The following is a 15181-nucleotide window of genomic DNA, read 5'->3' as shown; positions in this document are numbered from 1 at the left end:
AATATGTCTTCATTCTTATCTGGCTTGTTTTCAGATTCTCTCTCGCTAGCTGGCAGACTCTCTCCAACCGAGTTTTAAATTTTTGGACATAGTCCAACAGACTCAAGTGAACTTCCTCATTAACCCATTGCTCTCTTAACAACTCCAAAGGTCCTCTCACCCTATGTCCAAACACAAGCTCAAACGGACTAAATCCGATTGACTCCTGAATCGATTCTCTAACGGCAAACAAAAGTAAATGGATACCTTCGTCCCAATCCTTGGTGTTTTCAAAGCAATAAGTCTTCAGCATATTTTTGAGAGTAGAATGAAATCTCTCCAGAGCTCCTTGAGATTCTGGGTGATATGCAGATGATACAATCTGCTTTGCTCCCAGCTCATAGACTATTTGTTGAAAAATTTTTGACATAAAATTACTACCTTGATCAGATTGGATTTCTTTTGGCAAACCAAACAAGGTAAAAAATTTTACAAGAGCCTTTGACACCGTCTTGGCCTTAATATTTCTAAGGGGTATTGCCTCTGGAAATCTAGAAATGGCACACATGATGGTTAACAAATACTGATTTCCAGTCTTAGACTTTGGTAATGGGCCAACACAGTCCACAATCACCTTCGAAAAGGGTTCACCAAAAGCAGGAATTGGTTTCAAAGGAGCCACAGGGGGTTTTTGATTTGGTTTACCTACCATCTGACATGTGTGGCAGGTTCGACAAAACATCACCACATCTTTTCTCAAACCAGGCCAATAGAATTGTTTCAAGATCTTCCCTACAGTTTTATTCACCCCAAAATGACCACCCAAAGGCATACTATGGGCCAGGTTTAAAATCTCATCCCTATAAACTTTTGGAACAACAACCTGATGAATAACTTCCCATTCCTCAGTAACAGGAACATGAGGAGGTCTCCATTTCCTCATTAACACTCCATTTTTGACATAGTATCCAATTGGCACCTTTTCAATCTCCTCACATGAGAGAGCTTTTTCTTTCAATTCTGTCAACTCAGGGTCCTTTGTCTGTTCCACCATAAAATCCTTCCTTGACAAAGACAAATCTTTAAATTCAGGCTCACTGTAAGGATGTTGATCCTCCAGTGAAGACAGAAAAGTCTCAGATAAGGCATCAAAATTTTCTTCCTGTTTAGGACTGTCACAAGGAACCACATCAGACTGCACCGGACTGTCTGTCTTGGCTAATTCTTTAGCTCTAGCTCGAGTCACCGCACATGATGGGTAAACATCTGGATCATCCTCAGACTCATCAATCCTTGGTTTGGTTGTTAACCGTACCACAGGATCACTTTCTCCATTTGCAAGGTCATTTCCCAATAACAAAGAAACTCCTTCCACTGGCAAACTAGGTCTTATCCCTATCTCGACTGGTCCTTCTACGAACTTTGACTTTAAAATCACCCTGTGAAAAGGGACAGACATGGTCTCACCTGTAACGCCTCGTACTAGATTTACTTCACCAGTGTCACTTTCTTCACCAAAATTTAAAACACTGTCCAGCAAGAGAGATTGACTAGCCCCAGTATCTCTAAGAATTTTCACTGGCACCTGGGGTGACTCATCATTCAGTGAAACAAAACCCTCTGATACATACGAACGGAATTCTTTTCTCACCTCCTCCAACTTTTCCGCTTTTCCCTCTTGCAAGGACTGATCTTTAACAGCATCTCCTAAACCTTTTTGATTTTTAATTGCCTGAAAGCAAGCATTGGGCCCAGCTTCCTTCTTTTTCTTCAAAAGGGCACAATTAGATATCACGTGGCCAGGTTTCCTACAGTAATAACAAGTACGCTCAACAGGTTTCTCCAGCCCTGGCTTCTTTTCATCTTTTCCTTTTTGATTACCTCCCAATTTAATCTCTGGTTTACCTGGATTGTCTTTGTAACTCTTTTGAAAGGTTTTAGGTTGTCCCCATTTGGATTTATGGGTTAAAGCATAATCATCTGCCAACCTAGCAGTTTCTTGTAAAGTTTCCACTGCCTTTTCATTTAAATATGTTGTTAATTCAGCTGGAACACATCTTTTAAAGTCTTCCACCAGTATCAATTCTGTCAATTTATCATAATCCCCATCTACATTTTTAGCCAGGCACCATCGTTCAAAACATATTCTCTTTCCATTGGCAAATTCCATATAAGTCTGATCTGCAGATTTCCTCAAGTCTCTGAATTTTTGTCTATAAGCCTCAGGGACCAATTCATAGGCCTTCAATATAGCTTGTTTTACCTTGGTATAATCAGCTGCATCCTCAACAGACAAAGCAGAATAAGCTTTTTGAGCTTTACCTTTAATCACACTCTGTACCATAAGAGCCCATCCTTTCCTTGGCCAGTTTGAACTCACAGCAACCTTTTCAAAATGTTGGAAATACTGATCAACCTGATCTTCTTCAAACGGAGGGACTAATCGAACCTCCCTGCTGGCTGAAAAACCATCATCAGAATCAGATTCCGAACTCCTACGCTTCATTTGTAACTCATGCTGCCTCTTTTTCTCCTCGTTATCCAGCTCCATCTGCTTCATTGCTAGATCAGCCTCTATCTTCATCTGAGTTATCTTTTGTTCGGCCTCTAATTTCTTTTGTTCGGCCTCTAATTTCTCTCGCTCGGCCTCTATCTTTAACTGGGTTTGCTCTCGTTCGGCCTCTAATCTCTTTTGTTCTCGTTCAGCTTCTATCTTTAACTGGGTTTGCTCTCGTTCAGCTTCTATCTTTAACTGGGTTTGTTCTCGTTCAGCCTCTATCTTTGCCAGCTGCACCTGTGCCTCAGAAATTGCTATTTCACTGCCAGGAAACTGTTTTAACACTTCCTTCTCAAACACCTTCTTTTCCACATAATGGCCAGCTATCAATCTCTGAATATCTGCCTTTCTCATAGACTGCTTTACTTCTGTAAGGTTTAGCCTTGTAGCAATCTTTATCAAATCATCCTTTTTCGCCACCTCCAATCCCTTTTGGGTTGGTGACTCCAAAAATGCCTTAATATCCATTGCTGCTGGTTTCCACACACACAAGCCAATTAAAAAGAATTTATCAGACCTCCCTCAAAAATCTTTGGATTGAATCTCGAACAAATCTCGTCAATCTGGGGTACAATCCCAGACGACACTCGTTAACCTTGGGAACTATCCCGGACGAGCCCCCAATTTTGTCACAAACCAGCAACAAAAGAAACACACCGAGCATGATTCAGTGTTAAAAACTATTTTATTAATCACTACTTATGATAATACGTAAAATAAAAGTAAAAATGTTAGTATGTTAGAATTCAAGAATGTTAAACCTCGAACGTTAACCCCAAAACTAAACTCGTCGTGTGTGTGTGTGACAAAGTCCAAAACTCCCAGTTCCTGAATGGTTCTTAAAGTTCAGTTCCGCAAGCCATAAGGTGAAACATGAGCAAGGGCTTCTTCAACAACCACCGTTGTCTGAAGATAAGATGTAGATGTAGAAAAACATAGAGAGAGTACATACGAAATCCAAATGTTCCACGATGGAACCCAAACGACACTTCAGTGTTTACTCGGTAGTGACTTCCTCACCCCGAAAAGCATCCGAACCGTGGTCGTCCACATACAAATACCTGTTTCCTTCTACAGGTCAGCAACAAAGTGAACTCCACCGGATTACTTCCAACTTCCATACATGGATTTCAGTGGCAAACACAGTTATTGTTTCTCATCCATCGATAGAGAAAACAAGCAGGCTGGTGTCTCTCTCCCTTCTCTCTCTCTCTTTCTTCTTCTTCTTCAACAACGTCATTACGTCCTTTATCTTCTATTGACGTAAGCACGCCCCATACACACACACACTCTCTATCTTAAAGGGACTTTCACTGAGTCCGTAACAATACAAAATATAAAAATGTAAAAATTATTCAGTATGACTTGATATTTAGTTATTACTGGTCCATTAGTTTTAGTTTATGTCATGTTTCCATAAAGTGTCACTTTTTAAGGGATTATGTATATTTCCTCTAGAGATGTGGAAGTTCAGGAAAATATTTCCAACTCCTCCTCTGCACAGGCTGATACCTGTGGATCTGAACTGGAAAACCTAAGGAGAAAGGTAGGATTATAATTCTTCAGCTTATACTTCAGATATTTCTCAACCATATTACTCTTCAGTTTTCACGTTTAGTTTAGAACCTTAATTGTTTGTACTCCATATTACACCAACCATTTTCCTTTTAAATAAAATTTGGAGCTTAACAAAGTGAGGGATCTTTTCTCAAGTGAGTATCAAACACTTTTGGAAAGAAACTTATAACATACTCAGTGAGGTTCCCTCATTTTATATTAACCATGTGCCTTAATAGTAGTTCTGTCAATGGTACTCCCAGTTTGCATTTCTCCATTTCCTTCATTGGCTTTTCATGTCAACCCCTCTGAGTGATGTTGTTGATTTATCCCAAGATCTGTCTGGTGCTGAGTGGGAAACAGCCATCAATAAATTTAAATTGCTGGACTTAGTTTGGTAATTTGCAGCCTGGAGTTACAGGAAGATTTTCTTACCAGCCAATAATTGGTGAAGAGACGCATAAAAAAAACCAAGGGTGATTTGAGGTCAGGATAGCTAAAACAGGAAACTCCTGTCCACTTATATAAACTGATTGTACACACTCATTCTATCTAACTATGTATTGGGCTTTTTACGTTGTACTGTGAATCTTGGCATTCAGACCAGATTACCTCATTAAATACATGACCTACCCTTTTGTTTTTCTTGTTCTAACTTCTCCCAAAGCAACAAGCTGAAGCTTGTAGTGCTGCAGCTGCAGAGCATTAACTGATCTTTATTTAATTTTCATAAAATCATAGATCTGTACAGCAAAGATACAGGCTCTTTCACCCTACCTTAGCCATGTCCGCCCATGATGCCTACCCACACTAATTCCATTTGCCTGCATTAAGCCCATATTCCTCTATGCCTTTCTTGTCTACTTACCTGTCCAAATTCCTTTTTAACATTGTAATGATATCTGCCTCTATCACCTCCTCTGGCAGCTTGTTCCACATGACCACCTCCATCTGTGTGGAAAAACCAACCTTCAGGTCTCCTTTAAATTTCTCCACACTCACCTTAAAGCTGTGCCCTCTATTCTATTCTCCCCTGCCCTGGGAAAAATATTCCAATTACCTATATGTCCCTCATAATTTTGTAAATCACAGCCTCCTACATTCCAATGAGAAGAAACCCAGCCTAACCAATCTCTCCTTACAACTACAGTCCTCCATTCCAGGCAACATCCTGGTGATTCTCTTCTGCACTCTCTCTATTACTACCACATCCTTCCTACATTGTGGTGACCAGAACTATACATGATACTCCAAATGTGATCTAACCAATGTTTTGTACAACTGCAACGTGATGTCCTAATTATTATACTCAATGTCTCGGCCTATGAAAGCAAGCATATCAAACGCCTTCTTACTGAAGTTGCAAATTTTTAATCAATGTGCCTATGGTGCACAAGGATATTTAAGCTAAATTACAACAAATTGTAACAGCATTCAGATACATCATGCTGTTCTTTACAGGCTATGTTCCCTATATATACCCAAAAATTACAGTATATGATTTGTGCCAAAATTTCAAGAAAACCTCTTGTCTATCGTTATTCAGTCCGGCATGGTTTTGTTTTACTGACGTTAATCTTCCAACTCCACGAGCAGGATGTGAACCAATGTCAGTGTTCACTCATGGCCAGCATGTCCAGTGCCGAAGCCCTAAGTATATTCAGCCACCTTGATGGGCAAGGCATTTGTTCACATGCTGGACCAGACTTCCAAAAGAGATTCCGAGCTCGGCAATTGCAAAAGGACAAAAATGATTTAAGGATGTTCTTGAAAAAGCACAACATTCCCACCAGCTTGTGGGTATCCCTTTGCCATGGAGAAGGAGCATTTGGGATGGCATTGAGAACCTCAAGTCAATGTGTTGAGAGAATACATAAATGTAAATGGCAGAAGGAGCACACTAAACTACTCATCCACCTCCCCTACCCATCCACCTGGCCTTCAAGCATCTCCTACCCAAGCCATGGCAAGTCCCACATTGGCCTTATCAGCCACCTCAGACCTCACAGAACTAGAACATAGAACAGTACAGCACAGGAACAGGCCCTTTGGCCCACGATATTGTGCTAAACTAACTAAACTAGCGATTAAATACCCAACTAAACTAATCCTTTCTGCCTACACAAGGTCCATATCCCTCCATTCTCTGCATATTCATGCGCCTACTTAAGAGCCTCTTAAACACCTCTATCGTATTTGCCTCCATCACCACCCCAGGCAGCATATTCCAAGCACCGCATCACTCTGTGTAAAAACAAAAACCTGCCCTGCACATCTCCTTTGAAGTTACCCCCTCTCACCTTAAATGCATGTCTCCTGGTATTAAACATTTTGACCCTGGGGAGAAAGATACCGGCTGGCTACTCTAGTTATGTCTCTCATAATCTTATAAACTTCTATCAGGTGTCCTCTCAGCCTCCACCACTCCAGAGAAAACAACCCAAGTTTGTCCAGCCTCTCCTTATGGCACATGCCCTCTAATCCAGGCAGCATCCTGGAAAAACTCTTCTGCACCCTCTCCAAAGCCTCCACATCCTTCCTATAATGGGGTGACCAGAATTGAATGCAATGCCTTGATTAACAAAGGCAAGCATGCCATATGCCATCTTTATTACTCTGTCAACTTGTGCAACCACTTTCAGGGAGCTATGAACTTAGAACCCAAGATCCCTCTGTACATCAATGCTGTTAAGGGTCTAGCTATTAACTGTGCACTGTCCCTTTACATTTGATCTCCCAAAGCTTAACTCCTCACACTTGGCCAGATTAAACTCTATCTGCCATTTCTCCACCCATATCTGCAACTGATCTATATCCCACTTTTATACTATCCACCAATCTTTACATCATCTTATAATTTACTAATCCACCCATCCATGTTTTCATCCAAGTCATTTGTATATATCATGAACAGCAGAGGTCCCAGTATGGATCCCTGCAGAACACCACTGGTCACAGACCTCCAGCCAGAATAAATTCCATCGACCACTGCCCTCTTGTCTTCTTTGGGCAAGCCAATTCTGCCCATAGAACTGGAGTAGAAGCAAGTCATTCTCAATCTCTAAGGATTACTTAAGAGCAAGAGAGTATTTTGGTTATCATGTCAACTTTAATTTAACTATCCTTACATTCTGGTGACTCATTGGGTGAGGTACAGCAGCACTATAAACTGATTGAACCTAGGCCATGCAAACTAGGAAGTTCCTCGTTTCATGTTTGAATATTCTACTGGTGTTAACTATCCATTTTCATGTGAACACCTTGCCTGAATCATTAGAAGACTACTGGCTTTGATAGTACAAGATTCAGGGATGGGAGAACTTAGAGCATAGGAAATGCAAAGAAATTGATCAAATGCTTTGTCTGTGTTCATGGCAGAAAACACAAAAAACTTTCCTAAATTACTAAATAACCAGAGGTCTTCCAAGAATGAGGAACTTAAAGAAATTAGTATTAGTTTAAAAAAAAGTATTAGAGAAGTTGGTGAGAGTGAAAGCTAACAATCCCAAGGATCCAATGATCTACATCCCAGAGTATTGAAAGAGTTGGCTACAGAGATAGTTATTGCATTTTCAATCATATTTCAAAATTCTATAGATTACAAAATAGTTGCAGATTATTGGAGGGTAGCAAATGTAACCCCACTGTTTAAGAAAGGAGCAAAAGAGAGAAAAAGGATCTAGCAAAATGTTAATAAACATCAGTGGTAGGGAAAATACTGGAATCTATAATGAAAAATGTAATAACAGATATCCTAGAAAAGAACAATAGGATGGAGCAGAGTCAGTGTAGATTTATGATAAGGAACTCGTGTTTGACTAATCTATTGGAATTCTTTGAGGATGTGACTTGCAGAATAGATGGGGAAAAACAAATGATTTTCAAAAGGCTTTCCTTAAGATTGCACACAGTAGTTGATCAAAAAGTGATAGCACATGGACTTGCGCAATATGTATTGAGAATTCATTAACAGAAGGAAAGCAGTGAGTGGGAATAGATGGGTCTTTCTCAGGTTGGCAGTTTGTGATTAGTGGTACCACATGGAGTGGTGCTTGGGCCCCAGCTATTCACATTCTATATCATTAACTTTGATGATGGGACCAAATGTTATATTTCCAGGTTTACTGATGATACATAACTAAGTAAAATTGTGAGTAGTGAGTAAAGAGGTTTCACTCAGCCTGACCATATCCACTTAAATGAGTAGGAACATGGAATATAATGTGGGAAAACATAAGGAAAAACTTTGGTGGACAAAACAGAAAAATCATGTATTTTTTAAATGGTGAGTTGATGTTCAAAGGCACCTGGGTGTCTTTGTGCAAAAGGCACTGAAACCCAACATGCAGGTGCAGCAAGCAATTAGGAGGGCAAATGCTTTGTTGACCTTTATATCAAGAGGATTTGAGCGGAGGAGTTGAGATGTTTTGCTGCAGTTATATAGGGCCTTAATGAGGATGCACCTGGAACCTTACCTGAAAAAAAAGGATATACTTGCCTGAGTGTGTGCAACAAAGGTTCACCAAACTGATTCCTGGGATGGTGGGTTTGTGGTATTAAGGAAGATTGAATAGGATTGAGGGGCGAGGTGGCTTATTCCTGCTCTTATTTTCTATGGCCTTATGAATGGCAAAGCAGGCTAGAAGAACCAGATGACCTACTCCTGCTCCTAATTTAAATTATCTTTAAGGATATCACATAATCAGTTCTTACCTTCAGAACGGAGAGGTAAATTGAAAAAAAAATAAGAAGACTTTGTTCATCTTTGGTAGATTTGTAGAATCCCCGTGTTATTGCATTTCCTTTCCAATTGTGATTCTGTGATTTTTGAGCTTATATAATTGGTTTCAAACTAATAGGCTATGCTCTTAATAAATATCATATGCATGGAGATCTTGAAAGTTAATGATTTTGAATCTAACTTCCTTTATTTGTATTGCTGTGTAATATGTACCTAATTTCTGAACAGTAGTGTTGTTCATAGCACACAGAGAAAAATAGCTGTTTCATGAGAAAAAAACAAAGTTTTTATTTTATTCACATCTTTTAATAAATAGATAGAAGTGCTTGAAGCTCACTTGAAATTAACAGGCTGCATTGACAAGGATGGGAATGTAAGACGTGAAGATGAACATTGGGAGAAAGACCCATGCACTTTGTGCCACTGTAAGGTAGGAAATTAAACTCTGAATGCTGTGAAATTTTCATTAAGCAAAAGTCAGAGTGGGACTGTTGCTCAAATATATCCAACTGTGCTCTCAAACCCAGAGTTGGGGTGCAAGTTCAGCAAGAGTGCAGGAACATTGGGTAGGTCTAATGGGTGGACAAATAACTGTTGTCAAAACCAAATTAAATCAGTGTAATGAGGCAAGAATTGACTGCAAGGACTTAAGTGAACATGGTATTGTAACACAAGGGAGCATCCTATCTCCACAGGGACCACAACTAGAACAGGAAGTTTAAAATGGATTTGCAGTTAAAGGCATATTGTGTTATGTGTCAATTTATGTATTGTATTTGAAGTAGTATGTGTAAAGCATTGGAAACAACAGCTGAAGGAGACCGCTGCCTTAAAGTCCATTATTTTCGTCAAATAGATATCTTGTGCAAATTTATTTAGGAAAGGTAGTCGTCATAGAGAGTTATAGTCACAGGGTCGTACAACACAGAAATAAGCCTTTGGCCTACCAAGTCCCAACAGATCATCGAGCACCCATTCCCTGTAATCTTTCACAAAAGCCACTTTATTCTCCCTATCAACTCCCCCCAGATTTTGCCACTCCTCTACGCATCAGGGGTAATTTATAGTGGCCAAATAATCTACAACCTACATGTTTTTGGGATTTAGGAGGAAACCCTCGCAGTCACAGGAAAAGCTCCACACGGACAGCTCCAGAGGTTAGCACTGAGAGCATGAGGCAGCAGCTCTACTCACTGTGCTACTGAGTAGTGATATTTTTAAAATGGACCATCTAATTGAAATTGAAATAAAATGTGGCAATTAGTTGTGCCCAAAGTGGCCTCGTGATGCAAATGTAAATGATGCCAGGCCTGGAGAATGATTAAAGTGCTCTTTTGGGCATAATATCTTCCCTTGACCCAACTGATCCATCAGTACTTAACATTTTCTACTCTGCCTCATCCCTTTTAATGCATAATTTTTGTTGGAAATGTTTGTGTGATAGATATATAAAAATGAAAGACCACATTAACAAGAAAAGGGAAAGTAAACTAGTCATTTCAATTATTTTCTTCTGATCTTAGTCAGTGGTTGGGGGGAGAGGACAGATGCAGTGGTGATGTAACAAGCAACAATCTATAGAAATATCTAATCCCCTGCATTGGATAATACCTTCTAATTGGATTCTGATTGACGATAATAGAAAGTATTTTAAAATAGTTTCATGATATAACAATGAGAGCTGTATCCTCTGAATGGCTCTAAGCAATGCTACAGGTGACTTTTTAGAGTACAAAAATATAGTAAGCGTGTTTATCTCTTAATTTTAGTGCAAAGTATACTTTAACAGCTTTTAATCAATGTGCTTGTCCTCTTCTAGCAGTGCGCTATTCACTTTAGAAATCTTACCTTTTGAAAAATTATTCAGTAATTACCTTACTGTAAAATTTATTATTTTTTTAATATATATTTTTACATAAGTAGATTACCCGTAGTGTTGTTCATGGTAAATAAGCATTGGCAGTAGAAGGCTTGTCTGAGTGGCTGATGGAAGCAATAACATAAATAAGGAATTAAAATAGGAATTTGTTATGGAAAGAATTCAATGCAAAAATGTGTTTTAAAATATATTAGCATAAATTATGTTGTATGGAATACGGGGAGTATATGCAGAGTAGAATTTTTGATAAGCCACATACACAGAAGCTATGTTATATGCAAACTAATATATAAAGTCAATCTATTAGATTTAATCTTTTGTACAACATACATAAATATTTTGTTTAACACCTATTACCTACAGGATACAGAGACCAAATGTGTAATGACAACTTGTCCTCAGAACTGCAGAAATCCAGTAAAGAAACAAGGCAAATGTTGTCCTGACTGTGAAGAGGAGTGACACCTGTAGAAACAACTACTAACAATCCAAAGAAGTATAATCAGCAGATTATATCATCTCTGTTGACATTCAGGCACTGAATACATCCATGACTATTTGAATTGTTCTATATTATTGTTACAGTTCATCTCTCCCTTTCTCTCAGCACAACCCAAATACTAGAAACCTGATCCGCACAGCACTCAATCATCATGGACCATAAGACTTAACCTGAAATGATCCAAGTGTTTAAATTTTTATCATATATTCACTAGTTACAATATGCACTGTTTTAAAGAACATGTTCCTTTTTACGGTGAATGTCGTGTCAGGATCTCTGTAAACATAAAACCTAATTTCTGCTATACAAGGATCAAGAGCTTCACAGTTACCTCAAAGCAAGTGGTTTCTCATGATCATGGTGCTAAATATTTAGTGTTTAATCAGTAAAACAATAGGTATTATATCTTGAATTTTATACTTTGTACCATTTTTAAAAAATTGTTGGACTTGTCACTTTGTATATACACTGTTATATTTTGTTCAGCCATCATTTTTCAGTAAATTATATCACGGAAGATACGACTTGTTACATCAGGGTTAAATTGAAACTGCCGACTTCTGCCAGAAATATTTTCAGAGGACATGGACCCATTTCTTGGAATAGACCAAGTGTATTCAACCTGCTTATCCCTAAGTATATTGCGAGGACTGACCTGCACTGCAATATGCATTGATCAGTTTGGATGCTATAAATTGCAATTATTATAGATTAGAGATGAAAGGATACAAAAGCAGAAAATGCTGGAATACTTCTCAATACACCGGATGGATTGCTACCCACAAATACAGAGCCAGGGTTCAGAGTGTTCGAGATGTCAGTTGCTGTAATAACATCAATTTGAAGTGTTGAAAATAATAAACTGCAAGTATTTGACATTTATTTATAACAATATAAGAATTAAATCTGTGAGAATGAACAATTAAATGCAATAAAACTCCAAATTCGTGAATTGCAACCATAAATATAACCAAAAACGCAATCTAGAAATATAAAAGCATCCACAAAAAAAAATGTTAATGGCTCCTAAAAGAGCAGCATGTGTAGTCCGTGAAATAAAAGTTTTGTACCTTTGGATGCCTAGGAAATCCAATACCTTCAAGTTTTCTGAAAACCATGTCCCTCTGGTGCTGCCTATAAAACCCAGGAATTCGACTGTAGCTACGTCAAGATTGTCCTTTATGGTCGATTTCAAGTGTCTGTACTTGTTGGACTTCTTGATAAAAGCAGCGCCCAGAGATCCGGAGTTGTTTTCAAAGCGAATGGAAACATCAACCACTGCAGCTTTTACTCTTTTAACGAAGACAACATCCAGAATCCGAACATGTCCTTCTCAATCTAAAAACCTTTGTTCTTTAAAAACAGTAAAACCGGCCACGGCGCCCCTAGAACGTAACATATCTAAAACCCTATTATGTCTGTAGATCTGTGGCTGTTTTACTGCAAGGCACATGCCTGATACATGGCTCAGTGTTTCTCTAGCCAACTCACATCTTCTACAAGACCTATCTATATTGGTGTCCAAGGCCAGTGTATTCCTAACCAGGTATGAGTATGAACAGGGCTATAATATACTCAGACTGTTCAAGGGATGTAAAACCCCTAATCCAGCTATTGGACTGGGGATCGTTTTTGTAATAATGAACCCCAATTCCTTGAAGACCCAGCCCACTCCAGCAGTCGAACTCCATATCCCTCCAGTTGTTTCTCCCTACACTGACCTTGACCTTGCTGGCCTCATCCCTAACAACATCCTCTATATAACAAGCATTGATACAAGCTAACTTCCTATACTTCTCTATAACTTTATCAACATCGATCCCCGCAAACTGGAAACTCAGACCCACCATTCCGTTGGCTGATTTCTTAAAATTGATGCACTTCCTAAGTATAGACAGAGGGATCTGAGTTTCCAGTTAGAGGATCAATAGACCACCATCCCGGATCCTAGAGTAAAACAGTCCATCGTTCATGCACTTGGGGAGGTGTAAATACTCCTTAATGAAGCCTCTTATAGTCTCAGCAAGTTTGACTAAAACATTTTGAGAAGCCTCATTTAAGATCAAGGAGTAGTAAAAACAAAATCTCAACTTTTTGGGTTGGCTTGAGCCTAGCCCTTAGGAGACTCCTACCCCATCCCTCGAGTTTACTACTCCAGTCATTGGTTGAACAGCCAATCCAGGGGTCAATCCTGGCACCAAAGTATTTCCCCCCCAATCCCTAGGACTAACAGGCACGGTAGTGTAGCGGTTAGCATAACACTTTACAGTGCCAGTGACCTGGTTCAATTCCGGCCACTGTCTGTAAGGAGTTTGTACATTCTCCCCGTGTCTGCATGTGTTTCCTCTGGGTGCTCTGGTTTCCTCCCACATTTCAAAGACGTACGGGTTAGGAAGTTGTGGGCATGCTATGTTGGCGCCGGAAGCATGGCGACACTTGCGGGCTGCCCCCAGAACACTATGCAAAAGATGCATTTCTCTGTGTGTTTTGATGTACATGTGACTAATAAAGATATCTTAAATCTTATCTTGTAGAGCCAATTATCGATGGAGTTAAAAACAAAACTTTTGTTTTTAAACATCATAAAAAAATCCGGTACTCTTATTGTGATTCACCTCAATGACTGTTTTTTAGACATGCCCTTGTGAGAATCACTCACAAGGGCCACACCATCAGCAAAACCCAGGGCTGTACAGGATGTATGTTCTGTTTCAAGATGAAATCCGGACCCAACCCTATCTAATGAACATAACAGGATGTCCATTATGATGTTAAGTACTATGGGGGAAAGTGGGTTTCCCTGCTTTACCCCCCTCAACATAGGGATCGCTCTGGTCCTGGCTTTGCCATCCTCAGTACGAGTTTGTAGGAAGAGTTGTGGCTGCATTTGTGGGAAGAAAAACAGAGTTAACATTTCAAGTTGAAGACCCTCTGACCTGCTGAGTATTTCCAGCATTTTCTGTTTTTATTTCAGATTTCCAGCATCTGCAGTTTTTTTTTGATTTTCACAGATATTATAGGTCCTTTCTGGAAAAAAATGTGTGACTGTAGGCCTTGATTTTTCCGTGATGTAGGGAAAATCAATGGTGTTTTTCTGAATTATGCTCCCAGTGGGTAAGGCACATAACCATGAGCACATAGTGGGAAATGTTTCCTTCGGTGACATAATGTATCACTAAGGGGATCACTGCCCAGGCCTAGTGGGCCAGTTTCTAGGTACATGCTGCCAGCAGGGATCTCTGCCGGCCACCAATGGACATTGGAAAATTACAGAAGTTTGATTTCAGTGAATGGAGAATCATAGCAGTGAATCTGGTTCCCTCTTTGTCGTGATGTACTTGGTAATTATCCCTATGGCTTGTATCTCTTTCCACTGCCTATTGAGTTGTAATTTCATGTATCTATGAAAGTGAATCTTGCTACATGACACTGTATGTACTTAGCCAGTCTGAACAAAGCTTCAATTAAAAGCGCATGTATTTTTGCTCTTTCTGTCCAGTATCTTATATTCTCCATTAGGAAAATATTTGAATTGCAAACTTGAACTTTTACTGGAAGATCCAATTGTTTTATTTATTGATGACATTTTTATACATTATTTTTAAATTTTTTCCTCATCTCTTTGGAAACTTTTAGCCTAGTAAAGTGAGGCACTGAGCACCACCATGTACTCCACAGGAGGGCATGCTTGTGGTTGAATGCTATGTTCCTTCTGCATACAGGGATATTGGTGGTAATTTTCAACCAGAGGATGAAGGCAGCAATGTTGGTCAAGAACCCCTCGTGAAAATTGCACAAATTTCCCTTACCACTGGTTTGACAAAAAAAGGATCAGACATCTTCATTGCTGCGCCTCTGATCCACAAGACTGTTTTTACATTTCAGTGGTACATTGCAGATTGTCTCACTATGTTTCTCAGAGATTCCAACATTGTTTCTGGCCTGTGAAGACCAAATGTGCTTCAC

General features: G+C 39.3%; 1 protein-coding gene across 3 annotated transcripts in view; it reads left to right on the top strand.

Moving 5' to 3' along the window:
* Positions 1-14774, top strand: part of LOC127578883 (peroxidasin-like) — a 171155-nt gene extending 156381 nt beyond the window's left edge. For 2 of the 3 annotated variants that reach the window (XM_052031415.1, XM_052031416.1), the window contains 3 exons: positions 3995-4082; positions 9151-9264; positions 11077-14774. In XM_052031415.1, coding sequence (XP_051887375.1) covers positions 3995-4082; positions 9151-9264; positions 11077-11175 — 301 coding nt within the window. In that variant the 3' untranslated portion in view covers positions 11176-14774. Of the gene's footprint in view, positions 1-3994; positions 4083-9150; positions 9265-11076 lie in introns of those variants that run through there. The other variant, XM_052031417.1, reaches the window with a different exon arrangement.
* Positions 14775-15181: the final 407 nt, after the last annotated feature.

This window comes from Pristis pectinata, chromosome 16 (assembly GCF_009764475.1).
Source record: "Pristis pectinata isolate sPriPec2 chromosome 16, sPriPec2.1.pri, whole genome shotgun sequence".
Lineage (NCBI taxonomy): Eukaryota > Metazoa > Chordata > Chondrichthyes > Rhinopristiformes > Pristidae > Pristis > Pristis pectinata.
This window is presented reverse-complemented; position numbering and strand designations above follow the sequence as displayed.